This window comes from Mastigoproctus giganteus, chromosome 6 (assembly GCF_048544385.1).
Source record: "Mastigoproctus giganteus isolate SK-2022 chromosome 6, ASM4854438v1, whole genome shotgun sequence".
NCBI lineage: Eukaryota > Metazoa > Arthropoda > Arachnida > Uropygi > Thelyphonidae > Mastigoproctus > Mastigoproctus giganteus.
Window position 1 is genome coordinate 150,340,615 of NC_143580.1, and position 16,299 is coordinate 150,356,913.

A 16,299-nucleotide genomic window follows, 5' to 3' on the forward strand; every position below is an offset into this window, starting at 1 on the left:
TGTAACTAGCACTTTATCAGGTCACAGTCCCTAATATAGTATTTCTATATTAGATTCCAAGACCAATTGCTAGTGCTCCAGAAACACCTAGTAATGAAATGAGGCCTCTTCTTCCTCCACCTGCTGACTATTTGACTGTAATTCAGAAACTTGCCCTAATTTCGCCAACTTCCCAATCTGCTGTTGGTGCCTTAGCTCTTGGAGGATTTGTATGTATTACTTTAATTTTTTTAATTTCTTTTATTTTTTGGCATTTTTAAAATAGCTTACTTTAAAATGGTAAAGAAACCTTACAGAAAACTAGCCTAACAAATACCCATTATTTGTGGAAAATAAGTGTGAAAAAAAAAAAAAAAAATAGGAAGAAATGCATTGCTTAATTTCATAATATGGTAATGTAAAATGTTCTTTTGTAGAAAACTATTGGTTTTAAAATCAATAATTCCTATTAAATTCTGAATAATATCATAAATCCAAATTTGAAACTTACAAAATAGAACAATGTTCATGTAATTGTTTATGCAATGAATTCAAATTAATTGAAATATAAAAAAATAACTTTTGTATATGTTCTATGTATCCTTATATATCCTTATATACGATGAGATATTAATGATGTAATTCTTTAATTGTTATATAGTTAATTCTCTATGTTGTAGATTTATAAAATTGCACTTGCATTGTTTAACATATGTAAAACATATTTACATGTTTTACCTATGACAAATATGTAAATATTTTTAATATATACATGAACATGTAAATGTATACATGTAAATTTTATATTAAATCTTCACATGAACATGTGAAGATTTAATATAAAATTTAATAAATGTTTATTTTTTGCAAAAATAAAACATTTGTGGTTTCTTTTTTACCCTTGGTTGGCCATTCCTGTGAATGGCAGTTTGTAAATTTCAGTGTATCATCTTGTCATCAAGCGTGGCTTTTTCCTTGTTTTCCCACATACTGAGTTATATCAGGCTCATTAAAGTTGATATTAACAAGCTGAAGATTTTTTCTTCCTTTTCAGTAGAAAGAAAGACCATTTTCTGTTTCAGCATTTAAAGATGTTCACAGATGTAAATTTAATCGTAGATTTACTCTTAAATTTACTCGTAAATTTAAGAGTAAATCTACGATTACTCTTAAATTTACTCTTAAACCAGCTGTGTCTGGTTTAAGAGTAAATTGACATTGGTCTACAGCAGCGGTTTCCAATCAGTGGTTTGTGAAAGTGCTCCAGGGGATTAGCACTAAAAATTCTATAATGGCTTCTCCTTAGATTTACATAGGTATATTATTGTAAACTACAAAATATAACTAATAATAAACAATAAAGTAAAATAAAATTAAATAAAAAGTAAAAAATTGCCAAAGAAAGAAAAACCAGATCTCCTACAATTCCTTATAATTAGTTTACTATCTTACAGTATATCATGTTAAATAAATATGTTTTCCATACTAAATTTTTTTAGTATGAAATATTTTATAATAAAAATTCAGAAATATTATACGATTTCAGAGAATAATAGGCTTAGTGGTTTTTTTAAAAATATTATGTTGAAAGGGGTTTGCAAGTCAAAAACGGTCGGGAATCGCTCGTCTACAGTTATGACCCTGCAACAAAGGCCTAATATTTGTATTGAGTATAATTCAGCTACATTTTAATAAGCTAATGAGTAAATAAATGACCCTTTACTTGACTAATAGACAACTTCTCTTTTGAATGATGGTGTTTTGAATCCAAACTTTGGGTTGATTCTCAAGTCTTGATTGCTATTCCTGTGATTTTTACTTAGTGGCTAACTTGAGAGTTACTATCATTACCAAGTTATCTACCAAAGATATTACACAGTTCACATTTACAAATTTTTCTACCTATCTTCCAAAAACACTAAATGGATATCGAATCTCAGTTCAAAAGACAGTGGCAATACACTTCTGCAGAAAATGAAAAAAATGCATCCTGATCCAGAACTTAGAATAAGCAATCAACAAATCCCACTCAAATGTGGTATCCGACTTCTAGGACTAATAATGGATTGCAAATTAAATTTCCTAGAACACATAAAATATCTGCGTACCATTTGCTTAAAGAAATTAAACATTCTACGAGCAATATCAACCATGACATGGGGGCTACTCACTTTTGCATGTTTATAGGGTAATGGTAAGATCCAGATTAGATTATGGTTCGCCCATTTACTCCTTAACTAGGAAAAGTGTGTTGAATTGGTTAGATCCAATTCATCACAGTGCATTACATGTTGTCTCCGGAGCCTTTCGTACCTCACCTGTGTATAGTCTATACACAGAGATCCATGAACTCCCACTCAGTCTTCGTAGACAAGTTCTTCTTCTGAACTATGCTGCGAAAGTTCAAAGCCTTCCTGGACATCCAACATGGAATATCTGTATAATCCGAAATGGGAAACCTTATATGCGAACAAACCTAACACATGCAAACCTGCAGGCATCCGACTAAAAGAAATACTCACAATTGAACTTAAGTATGGATAAAATCTACCAAGATACCTCCACATCCCTTCCACCATGGGAAATCAGTTCAGTTGACTGTGACATGGTTCTCGTAAAATGGAAACAGAACAATATCCCAAGTCAACATATAAAACAGATACATTCCTCTTATGGAATGCAATTCTCTGGCTATTCTAATCTGTACACTGATGGATCCAATACGGATGCACACGTTGGTGCTGCAGTCATATTGCCAAACAGCATAATTTCACAGTCTCTTCCAATAGAGTGCAGTATCTATAGTGCTGAATTGTTTGCAATAAGTATCGCCCTAGATCACATTGCCAAAACTTCTCTTGTAAAAAGTATCCTTTTCACAGACTCATTAAATGCAATATATGCTTTACTGACAGAAGATCACCCATCTCATCCGTATGTAAGAAAAATTCTTTCCATCTTATCACATCTTAAGAAAAAAAAAAAAAAAAAAAAAACAAAGAGTCAGATTCACTTGGATTCCTGGACATTCTGGAATACTCGGCAACGAACTTGTGGATGATACTGCAAAACATCCGTCAAACAAAAATTCTCACTTGCATAAAATACTGCTCAATGACTAAAAATGTCAATCGAAAAGCCTCTGAAAATATATGGACGCAGACCTGGAAATCTCAAACAAACAATAAATTATACCAACAGCAGCAGAAATCCTGAAAATCAAGTTTTCAGTCAAACAGACCCAAAGAGGTTATCCTCGCCCGGCTTCGCATCGGCCACACACATTTAGCACACTCTTACCTCTTAATGAAAGACTATCCTCCACAATGCCCTCAGTGTCTGACCATACTAACAGTGAAGCACATCATCATAGATTGTCCATGATACAAAATTGCCCACCAATCAGCTTTAAAATCGCATTCAAATGTGCCATTAAGCCTTGAACTCATTATGGGAGAAAAATCAAACGTCAGTGAACTCTTCTCAGTTTAATAAACCTAACCAATCATATCTAATATATGAAATCAGTAAAAGCATAACAAGAAATAACAAAACTTGAACAGGCACAATATAGCCGAAGCTGCTCTTCCACAATTAAACCCCAAACAACAACCCCTGATGGTAGTTACCTCTTTGAATAAATCCCACTTCAGCACACTGTGATCGCTGCCATCTAGTGGTTCCTTTTTCTGCAGATTCTTTTTTAAGGCATGAAGAATCAATACTGATAATCAGATCAAGAGTATGCCTCCAGTTGCCTGCCGAATATGCTGCTGTAGAAAACAATCATCCAATAAATACACAAAAGCCTTGCTAGTTGTGAGTGACCAATCCACAAATTACAATGAATATCTGGGAAATTAAATTCCTCCATTATAAGACACTGATTTACTGGCCCACTATTTCCCTGTACAGTTGTTTATTATACTCATCAGAGTTATTAGGTCTATAACACACTCCTACTCTCAATTTTGCTTTCCCAGTGCTTATGTCACACCAAACTGACTCAACAGTGCACTGTACAGCCATGTCGACTGGCTGTATTTCCTTGGAATTTGTGTTTCTTAACTAATAGCATAACCCCTCCTCCCTTCCTATCCTGTCTATCCTTCCTGTATACATTGTACTCCCCAAATTCCAGTTCTGCATTCCTTATATGTGTGTGACACCACTTCTCTGATATCCCAACAATATTTGCCTTTGATGTTTTGACCACCATCTGAAATTCACCAAATTTATTTACCAAACTCCTAGCATTGGTGTACACGCAAGTATATATGCACCTGTTCCTATTCTTAGCTACCCTAACACACACAGCCCGTGTATTTACTTGTTCCGCAATGACTCCCTGCAGTCTCTGGAATCCCCTGCACCTTGTTTTCCAGGCTGCTGCTCATTCCAATAGAAGCAGTGCAAGAATCACTTCCACCTCTGCCAGCGGCTACTGTTATTGTATTAGTCTGTGTGTCTCCCCAAGCTAGTAATTTTCCGACCCACCTAACACTGCCTCGATAGCATCAGCAAATATTCTTGCACCCTTTTTATTTAAGTGTATCCCATCCCTGTAATTTAAATGTAAAGAAGACTCTACTAATTGATAAATCAGTGTGGAATCTTATATTCAAGAAACTGAATTGCAAACAAAGATTGTTGATTACTTTCAAATTGCATTTGGTTCCTTTTCACAGAGGCTGTTTGAACATTGTGTGCTAATTATTATATGTTGATTTTGTTTTCTAACTGTAGATTTGAGAATGTAAGCAACAGTAAGATATATTGCTGCTGTTCATTAAATACATGATGGTTTTAAAGCTGACAAACCAATACGGTTTCATATATCTTCAGTTACATTTGCAGTATAAACATATTTGGTTGATATATAGACCTCTTGTATAATGTCACTATGTGAGATGTTAGTAGTGCCCACTATTCTTTGATATGTATATTCACACCCAGCGACACATTTACAGCAATTCGGACAAGGATATATTGGATAAAATATACAGTTATCGCAGTAATATGCCCTTTAATATCTTCTATTGGATGTGTATTGTATGCTGATACCTGCTCTTTAAAATATCTCCCTCCCCACACACACAGAACAAAATCCTGAGCGGTAATTTCTGGTGATCTTGAAAGTCAGTCTCATAGAGATAATGTGATATTCATAGATTTCACTGTCTTTGTTGCTACCACAGATCTGTATGCAGTTGTAATTTCTTGTTGGACAATTACTGATATTTCGTGTCGTCTAGTGTTGGCCTCTAAATCTCTAAAATGTTGGTTGATTACTGGAACAATTAACAGATCACCCAGTGACATCTGGAAGTATTGCTGGGAATAGCATATTAACACAGGTATCCCCCACTTAGCACTCTTAATTAATACCACGAAAACAGTGCTAAATGAATCCATGTTAAGCAAGGGAGAATTATCCATGGTAAATCATGTAAAACCAACCAACCAATTTTAATTGGTTGGTTTGACAAGTGTTTCTGACTGATTTTAAGACATATATATATTAATGAAATGAAAGAAAACTTTTTAATGCTCCTAGCACAAATGCTGTATGGGAGATAAAAAGCTGAATAAACAAATAAGTTACCTTAAAATTATGGAACCTTATGTGTCCGTAGCCGAGTAGGCAGGAGCGAGAGTGCAGTAGCACACGCTCTTTGAGTAGACCGGAGTTCAAGCCCCTGCTGAATATGGTCGATCTGCCAACCCGCACTGGACCAGCGTGGCAGATTATGGTCCATTTCCCTCAACATGAATTGTTGAGGAGGCTTCCATCCTGCAGTGGGTTGATAATGGCTGCACTTTACTTTTTTTTTTTTTTTTATGTGTATACTGCTAATTTTTAGATCACTCAAAACCACTAAATGCAGTGTAAGTCTTGCTCTCCTGAATCCAATCATTTTGGAGTGTCCAATTTAGTTTCCAGTGGCAAGATTTTCTGATACCTTTTCAGCTTGACATTATTAGGACTGGCTGACTTGCTTGCCCTCTTTGCAGCCAATTAAAAAAAATAATAATAAATAATCAAATATGTAAGCCTGAACTGATTGTAAACCAAAACTAAACTGAAAATAACATTGCATAAATGCAACTTCATATCAGGAAACAATTCCTAAAGAGAAGTTTAATAAACAACACTTGAATAAACTTCATTAAATTAGAACTCCTGAGTTGGTCTCCCTTCCTTATAACACTGCCAGGTATATTTCTGTAATATGCATAGAATGGTGCTTGTGACTAAATTGTTTTGCAGCAGTTGTTACAGTTATGTCTGTAACTATTTGTTTTGCAAATAGTTACAGAAAATTAATGCAGAGATGCTTATCATAGTTTTTCCTTATCATAAATTGGAAATGCTCTGCAGCATATCTTATGGCAAACATTTCACCATTTTCTTATTAATTACATACAATATTGGTTCAAAGTAAATTAAATTAAAAGAATCTTTGAAGGCAAGCAGTTGATTATAAAATTGAATTTAAGATTGCATTAAAATTTTTATTTCAAAGGGGCTTCTTGTTTACCCAAGCACCTGCTAATGGGCAACTCTTCCACAAGTGTTTGGAGTGAATAGTGGGGAAACAGACTGCAACTCTTTGGGAGAATATCAAAAAGTTTTAATGCCCCACTTGCTATAGTGAGTGAATCACACTATAGTGGGGGAGGCAACTGTATTAGTGAGGGAATAACATAAATTGGTCCACATATAGACTTGTTGTTTAAGGTCACATTCTGAGATGTTGAAGGTGCACCATACACCTACTATCATGGAATGTACCTCATTTATTGCATGTGGATTTTTGGTTTCCCAAATCCTTTCAATGGGATCTCTTATATTCTGGAGAAGTTTCTTTAGTGCTGCCTGATAAATAATCCTCCCTAAAACATTCATATACATTTTTGCTGGATTGTGAGGCCACCACAACTTTCCATCGTAGCCAAGTCAGACGTGCTGGTGCATAAGCAGACATGCCTCGAGTGACCAGGGTTCAAGCCAGTGACTGCTAAATACAGTGCTGTTTCTTGTATTCTGTCTATCTTGTAAACTCCTCTGACCGTTTGGTCATCCCGGAGTATAAACAGAAAATTTATTTATTTATTATTTATTTCCTTAATTGCTATAGTAATTAAGGGAAGTTGTGGTGGTCTAACAACATGAAATATTAATGCCAAAAAGATGTGTGATATTCACTTACCTGTTCCTTAAAAATTAAATTCAAGTTTTATTATAATTAATCAAGTAATTACAGTTAAAATAAAAATATTAGAAAATTTTTTAATGTTTTAATTTAAATTTTCTTCACCGTTAGAATATAATAAGGCTACCCAATTTTTACCTACTGAAACATTATTTACTGATGTCTTCATCGTAGTCATCATTGGCGTTTCATTTTCTTTAGCTATCATCAAATTAAAATTAAACAGCTCTCTAAATCCATTTATTATTAAATTGCAGCAAATTGATGTCTTCATTGATTCCAAATTTAACGTTATTACATAGTTGTAACCAAATCAGCTTATGAACTTTATCGAATATCGAAAAAGTTCATATGCTGATTTGGTTCATAAAAGTTCATAATTTTGAAACTTAAATTCCAATATGTCTTTAACATTTCATTAAATGTTCTCTGAATAACTACGACACACATTTTTATGCCATCATGCAAATGTGGATTTCATCATAAATGATTAAGGCATTTAACTCTGGGATATATAATTTAAATATCAAAAATATTAAGTTTTGTTCTGTTATAATTGATTTTTAGGAATGAAAATCCACACACACACACAAAAGTAATATTACTTGTGTGTGCATGTGGGAATGTGTTGCAGTGTTGAATCATTTAAAAAACTTAAATGTTTGAGCAACTATTGTTGTTGTTTCTCTTTTCAATTCAAATAGCACGAATATTACATATTTACATTAATGTTATACACTTCTTACAGTTAATACGTACAGTAGGATGGAGGATCATTGCTCTTACGCTAGGGATATATAGTGTATTATATTTATATGAGCGTCTTACATGGACCAACAAAGCAAAAGAGAGGACTTTTAAAAAGCAGTATGTTAACCATGCAACTCGCAAGCTCAGACTTATTGTTGATTTAACCAGTGCCAATTGTAGTCATCAGGTCCAGCAGTAAGTGATAAATTTTTGTTTTGCTTGTATTTTTGGAAATAATCATTAATATTCTAGACAAATTAGCATGAAAAAAAAGTGTGGAAGTCATTTTCAAACTTGACTTTTTATATTTCTTAAAACTGTTTGCTTTTATTTTCATCATTTTGGTAAAATTAGTAGCAGAGTTATTATTTTTGTTTATCTGATAAAGTAGGCAAAATTGCTTCTTACTTGGGTTTTAAAATTGCTCAGAAACAAGAGTCGAACTAGAAGATAATTTCTGCCACCATTGTTCATTGCATTTTATAATTATTATTATTAGTAGTGGCAAGAAAGCAAGTTTATACAGTAACAGCCAAAAAAAAAAAAAAAGAATTCCCATTTCACCTGTCCATCTCCCCTTATAACAGTTTGTCTAGTCCTCCTTGAATTTATTCACAACACTAGATGGGAGTTTGTTCCAACAATCAATCACCTTCTGGCTGAAAGCAAATTTACACACATCTGACCTGCAACCATCCTTTCTCAATTGGAATTTATGCCCCTCATGTATGTAGCAAGAGTAAGTATTCCATCAGCATTGAGCATACTCAGGCCATTTAAGGCCTTAAACATCATTATTTAATATTCTTTATTTAATTCCACAGATGTAAAATTAATATTAAAATTGTTTTGTACTTGGTGGCAATAATGTGTGGTATAATAATACACATTGTTTTGCAGTTGCAAAACAATGTGTAATGTAATCTTCTAGTGTAGTATGTACCGCTGTTGCATAACTTTGAAATAGTGTAGCATTATTATTATTTAATCGCTAGCCGGGTAGGTAAAGTGCCTGCCTGGCAACTCAAAGGTCGAGGATTCGATTCCCGCTTTGGGCTGGATATCACGATGGTGCCGAACCAACCGGTTGGTTGGATATCCCGGCCACGATACACGAAGGAAGCAAGAAAAAACTGTTTCCTTCGTGTATTGATCACATCATACGAAATAAATAAATAAATAAATAATTATTTACACACCATAGTTTGGTGTGATATTTTTAATTTAAATTTCAGTCAAAGTAATGCCTCAGACTGGAGCAGCCAAGCAAAAAGCTCTAATTAGTACTAATGATTTGGCTCTAAGGGAACTTCTGAAAATCATGGCTCTGATCAGAACAATACTTTGTCCTTTTTTGCAAAGTTACGTGTAGCAGTATGTGACACAGCCCAAGGAGAATGCATTTACCAGCTTTTGTTGCAAAGAATGTATGGAAATATTCAAAGTTGAAGAATAGGCTTATTACCCTCAAATAAATTAAGACACAGGACTAATCAAACACTCAGCTCTCCAGCTCAACATCAAGCTCACAATCATATATCAGACAAAACAGAGATACTTCCCATGGAAAAAGTGTTGTTCACACAGGAGGTAACTATTTTCAGAGAAATAGGGAAATATTGTGCAAAAAGCTTAGGTGAAACAGGACCAGGTTATGTCAACCAGCAGCAAAAGTCGATGTTATCTTTTAAGGGCACAAGGGTCGATATTATTCTACACAGTAATGATCTGAAGAATAAGTGATCTCAGAATTTTCAATTGCAATTGTAAATTCTGATCTTTGCAATTCTGTAGGCATGATAGGAGGGAGTACATGATGTGAGACTTGACTCACTTTGTCTCTGCAGAGATTGTTCAAGACCCATTTGGTAGAATTTTTATCAGCATAGTCGGTGTTGTTAACAGGAGAGACTTTTCACAGGGATGGAATACACTTAAAAAGAAAGGGTGCAAGAATATTTGCTGATGCTATTGACACAGTGTTAGCCTAGTCAGAAAACTGCTAACTGGGGGGGGGGGGGGGCTACACAGACTAATAGTTGAATGGCAGCCACAAGAAGAGGAAAAATTGATTCTTGCAGCAGTCTAGAAAACATGGATTAGGGGATTACTAGGCCTGCTGGTGAGGACAGGAGTGATCTCTATAGAAAAAGGAAATATATGGACTATATTAGGTTAACTAAGAGCAAAAACATACATATACATGTCTATATGTATATATGTCATAGGAATAAAGTAAATAAATTTGATGAAGTATTGGTTAAGTAATGTGCCCATCTGAGATGCAGAATTTTATTGTGATGAATATAATGTGTACAGGAAGGATAGATGGGAGGGAGTTATGTTTCTAATGAATAAATTAGCACATCTGAGGCAGTGCTCAGATGTAAGATGAGCGCTTCTCGTTTCCACCGGTTCTGGCGCATGTGAAAGTAATACTGAACATGCGCCTGGTCAACCACGGGTGCCGTGAACCTGATACTAAAGGATGTGTTGCCCAAGTAGCATTGTTGTTGAGAAAGGAGGCGGATGCCCCCGAAAGCTACAATCATTGTTTTATCTCTTTTAATTTTCGTATTTTATTGTATTTTAACATTTTCGTAATAAATTATTTTATTTTATAGTAAATCAGTTTTGTAAATATTGTTTTACAGTATCCACTGTATCGCTTGGTACATTTTATTATATTTATATTTTTATATTTTTACAGTATTAAACTATTTTAATCAAAACGGTTGGTGTATTTATTTAAATTTGTGATATGAACTATTCTCCCAACCTCAGAGGCCTTTTTGAGGATACGTATTAGAAAATAGGCCTTGAACGTCTGGCTGTATATCACTATAATTTATAGTAACAACTGATAGATTAGTTTAAATTATACTTTATTAAAATAAATAAAAGAAAATACAATATAAAATATATGTAAATAAAAGAAAATACAATATAAAATATATGTAAATAAAACACTAAAACAGATATAAAATATATGTAAATAAAACACTAAAACAGATATAAAATATATGTAAATAAAACACAAAAATACATAAAATAGAAGCTTTTGGTGTGAGGTATCCCTTCATCTGCTAGTTAGTGCATGGGTGCACTGAGTGTAAATATATATATATATATATATATATATATATATACACACACTGGATAAAATAGCAGAAGATGACTGGGCATGATTGTAAAATCACAACTCTGGTGCCAGTAATGCAGTATTATGCATGCATAACAAACCAGCGCTCATCGCACTGTAGAATGGCAAACTCCAGAATGGGATGTATATGAACTCCCATATTACGATTCATAGTCGGCTTCAGCTGACAATGTGGAGTGCTTCAAACCACGAGTGCTGGCAGTAATCGCGTAAAAACGAAAACCAAAATCTTAAAAAGCTTTATATTTAAATTTACAATAAATTTACAGTAGATCAAACAAAATAAATGTGATTATACAAATAAAATGTTACTGATAATAAAATACTGAATTAAAATGCAATAAAATATACTAGATTAAAAGCGCTAAAATAACTGAAGTTTTCAAAGGCTTCTGCCTTCTTTCTCAACAGTGCACTTCTATTCTGCGGTGCCTCATTATATACCAGCAGGTTCACGGTGCATCTCACTAAAATGTGTACTGTTCCCGTACATGTTGGAACCGGAAGCGGCTCGGGGGCATTCCAGGCGAAAACGTTCATCCCCTCCAAGGATTACCGCCTCAAAGAGGGGATGAATGCGTGTTCCCCTGTCTCTATTTATATTATTCCCAATAGAACTAATTCGTAGGCTCTCGAGCCACTTGCGGTCCCAAAATCTATGCGCCCGATCAGTAATCGCATGAATAGTTGATGGTTTCAATATCGTGTTAGGGATCAAGGTTATGATGTTCGACGCAGTAATGGTCAGCAACAGCAGAGCATTCAAAGTTAGTGGTGCGGAGAGCCACCTCATGTTCTGAGACACAATATTTAAACCTCCTAGCAGTCTCACCAACATAACACATCCCACAATCCATGTCTGGATTGTGGGATGTGTTATGTAAATGGAACCGCTCTGCAGAAAAGGAGGAATAGGTATTTTCACTCTGGAAATGATGGAATTTCACACACTTTATATAGTTACAGCTTATGATTCTAGCAAGGCTTTCTGATGTGCCCAGATAATAGGAGAGATAAGCAATAGAGATAGTCATTATCGTGGGGAGGATTTGATTGGGTGATAAAACTGATGGCTTATAACTCACATCTATCTAGAACACTAGGGGATAACCGCTGTCTCCAATTGCCTATCACTAATGGAACTGGAATGTGTCCCTGCGTGGGTAAACAAAGTATGAGCAATGCTACGTAGGTGTCCAGGAGGATGTGTATACTCATAATTAGTAAATTGGTCTGCACACATAGGTTTGCTGAAGATGAAGGTTCTAAAGTGTGTACCCACGTTGGATTAAGACATCTAAGAAAAGAAGGATATCGTTTGTTTCCAGTTCAATAGTAAATTGAATTAAGGGTGAAAGAGAATTGAGATATTGAAGGAGTCAATTTCTGAACCCTGAGGGACAACAGCAAAGACATCATCGACATGTCGACACCAGAGGGTGATGGGAACAGGTAGCTGCAAAATATATACAACTCTCAAGTTGCTCCTTAGCAATACTAGCTGTGATGGAACTGACGGGGACACCCATAGCTGTGCCTTGGATCTGACGAAACAGAGTCATTAAACATGATCGTGCTACCAGTCGAACACAAATTGAGGGCAGTATAGTGTCATCAGTAGAGATCGAGGTCCTGTCCTTCAAGGTAGCATCCTCATCCAAAAGTCACCTCGCACAAGCAATAGCCTGCTGCACAGGGACAGAAGTGAACAGGGAGACCACATCAATGGAAACCATGACCTCTCCCTCAGAAATGATAAAATCCTTAATTATATGTAAAAAATGCACATTGCTAGAGCCTAACAACCTGGAAATATATTTGGTAAGTTCATATGCTGACGTGTTACAACAAGAAACAGTAGGATGCAAGGGAATACCAGGTTTATGGATCTTCAGGAGTCCATAAAATTGCAGAAGCTGGCAACCCATCATATGAAGATTATAATGAATGTTTTGCTAGAATCTTACATTCTTACCATATACATTTTACCATTACAATTTCCTGGTAGGAAATTGCATTCCATCATTTCCATAGTGAAAATGCCTATTCCTCCTTTTCTACAGTTGTTCTATTTACTGTATTACATGACTGGATGTGTTATGCTGATGAGACTGCCAGGAAGTTAAAAGATCATGTCTCAGAGCATGCGATGGCTCTCCACAGTGCTAACTTTGAATGCTCTGCTGATGTGGAGCATTCAAAGATTATTTGTGGAGATTATTTGGTCGAGCAACATAACCCTGATCCCTGATGTGACATAGAAAATGTCGACTGTTCACTGGGCACGCTTAGGACCCTGGATGTGCCAAGCCCATACTCACCATGGAGGGGGGGGTGCAGGTGATTACTGCCAGCACTCGTGGCTCGAATCACTCCATATAGTCAGCTGTAGCTGAACTATGAATCGTAATAGGGGAGTTTATATACACCCCATTATGGAGTCTGGCATTCTACAGTGCAATGAACACTAGCATTCAGTACATGTGTAATACTAAGTTACCAGCACCAGAGTTGTGATTTTATGATCGTGCCCAGTCATCTTCTGTTATTTTATCTAGTGTGTGTATATATATATATTCAGTGCACCGTACATTAACTACCAAATGCATCTGTTTTATTACTTTATTTTTATGTATTTAAATGCTTGTATTTTATTTTATTTATTTTAATAAAGGTTAATTTAAACCAGTCTGTTAGTTACTAGAAATTATAGTGAATAGGTATTGTGCATCTGCATTCACATATGAGGAATTCTTTAGGAAAGGGGATACTGCCAGAAGTTCAACAAATTCTAATAGGGAGCTAAATGATTTTGTGATAACTTAGAGGAAAGTAGAGAAGAAATTGTTGAAGCTAAGGAGCATGAATTCAAATGGTAGCAGGATAGATGGGCAAAAGTTTGCATTCAGCCAGCAGATGGTTGATTGTTATAACAAGCTTCCAATTGTTGTTGTGGAAGTGGATAGTTTGAGTAAATTCCTGGAGGAACTAGAAAAATTAATTATTATTTTATTATTAGCCATATAGTGCAAGGAAGCCTGAGGCTTATGCTGCACCAGCCAAAAAAAAAAAAAAAAAAAAATTCTGAATTACCCTGAGAGAGAGAGAGAGAGAGAGAGAGAGAGAGAGAGAGAGAGAGAGAGAGAGAGAGAGAGAGAGAGAAAACAAGAGTCAGAAGTGAAAGGGAATCGCCAAGAAATCGAGAAGAATGATGATATCCAGCTCAGGACCCTGGGTGTGCCAAGCCCATGCTTACCATAGAGGGGGATACAAGTCATTTTGGCTGATGCTTATAAGTTTGCTTTTTTTTTTGCATCATTTGCCACTACTAATACTAATTGCAATTCTGAAAACATCTTCCCAGATTCCACCATTTCTAAACCATGACAAGAATGTAGAGTGCAGAGCAGTAAACGAAGACAAACTCTATTCCACGACCACTAATCACAAAGATAATTGTAGATCTGTTTATTTCTTCTATTACTCAGTTAACCAACTGACTGGTATGTGGAATAAAATCTTTTGCTTGTCTAGCCTCTTTTATGACTTGATTACAGACTAGTTTATATCTACCATAAGCTTCTGGGTCACCTTATAATTTATATGCATCCAATGCATTTTGTCTTTTCTGCCACGAGTCTCTCTAGTTCATCTGACATCTGTATAGGCCTAAACCCTGAACAATATTTCTTATTTGGTATGAATAGCGTCTGTAATAAATTCCTTCAATTGGCTAATGGTTTCCCATTTAGAATTGGCTAATGGTAATATCATCAATTGGTTCCACTGTATAGAATTCAAAAACTGTCTGAGACCATTGTAGTCGCCTTTACGAAAGGAAAACCCCATCCCTTTACCCTTGATAGTAGTTACATCTGTAAGTAAATCCCACATCAATACATTGAAATAACTGCCACCTAGTGGTTATTTTATCTGCAGATTCTTAATGTGTGAATAATCACTGCTGATAATGAGATCAAGAGTATTACTCCCTTTTGTTGTCTCTCTAACATGCTCATGTAGAAAACAGTCATCCAATAAATCCACAAAAGTCTTGCCACTGTATGTGTAACCAACCCACTAGGTCCAGTCGTACCTTGAAAGTTAAAGCCTGCCTACCCCATTATAAGACATTCTGATTTTCTCTCTCACTCTATACGTCTAAACAGTTGTTCATTATATTCATCACAGTCATTGGTTCCAAAACACACTTCTACCCCATTTTTGTTTTGGAACCAATGACAATGTCAGTTTGGAACTAAACTGACTCAGTATTGCGCTGGTCATCCATGTCTACTGGATGAATACCTTAGATTTTATATGCTCCTTAACTAGGAGCATAACCCCTCCTGTCTTTTCTGTATTCACCATATTCCAATTATGAGTGCTTCATATCTGACTGTCACGATGTCTCCAATATGGCTGCATTTGATGATTTGATCAGTAATTCAAATTCATCAACTATACCTATAAAAGATAACTGCAATTAAGCTATGCTTCAAATGAGACACCCATTTTGATTTATTTAGTCACCTATCATCTACAAAGTTGAACAGAAGTTAATAACACTTATGTCTTAATTGAAGGCAGGGGAGTTTAGATGTCTAGTAGAAGATGGGAAAGCCTCACAAAATATATTAATTTATTTTAGTTAAAATATGCAGAATGTGGCTTTGAATGCTAAAGTCTTTTCAGACTTGAATTTTCTGACTGCTTATTTCATTTGCACTATTCAAGGTCAGATTGGAAGGCAAATTGGAAGCGAGGTGATTATACACTATTTTTTTAGGAACTTCTATTATAGAGAAACGCAGTTTCTCTCTAAATCATGTTACCTTACTTTTTAGACAGCACTCACATGTAATAATGCATATGTAATTGTTTGTATGTTTAGTAGAATTTTGTATTAATACAAAATCAGTTTATACAACGTTCTTGTTTTTACAAAGTATGGCCACTCCCTGCTTAACGTAAGGGTTGCGTTCTGCGGAACTCTACTTGTCGGAATTTCCCCCATGCTTGTGCAGCACTCGCAGCTGTGCTCACTGAATTGATTGAATCAAAAAAGAAATGTTCAACGAACATGTGAATCGAATTATTTATTGTATTTATTAAATTTTTTATCTCATCTGCAGGAAAAATTATAAAAATGTGCAATTTAATAAATTTCAAAATTATAAAATTGCATCA

General features: G+C 35.1%; 1 protein-coding gene across 2 annotated transcripts in view; it reads left to right on the forward strand.

The window, feature by feature from the left end:
- Marf (Mitochondrial assembly regulatory factor) overlaps positions 1-16,299 on the forward strand; it is a 495,171-nt gene that overhangs the window by 474,683 nt on the left and 4,189 nt on the right. For both annotated transcript variants that reach the window (XM_090376530.1, XM_090376532.1), the window contains exons 14-15: positions 54-209; positions 7,945-8,141. In XM_090376530.1, the coding sequence (XP_090232656.1) occupies positions 54-209; positions 7,945-8,141 (353 nt within the window). The remainder of the gene's footprint in view (positions 1-53; positions 210-7,944; positions 8,142-16,299) is intronic.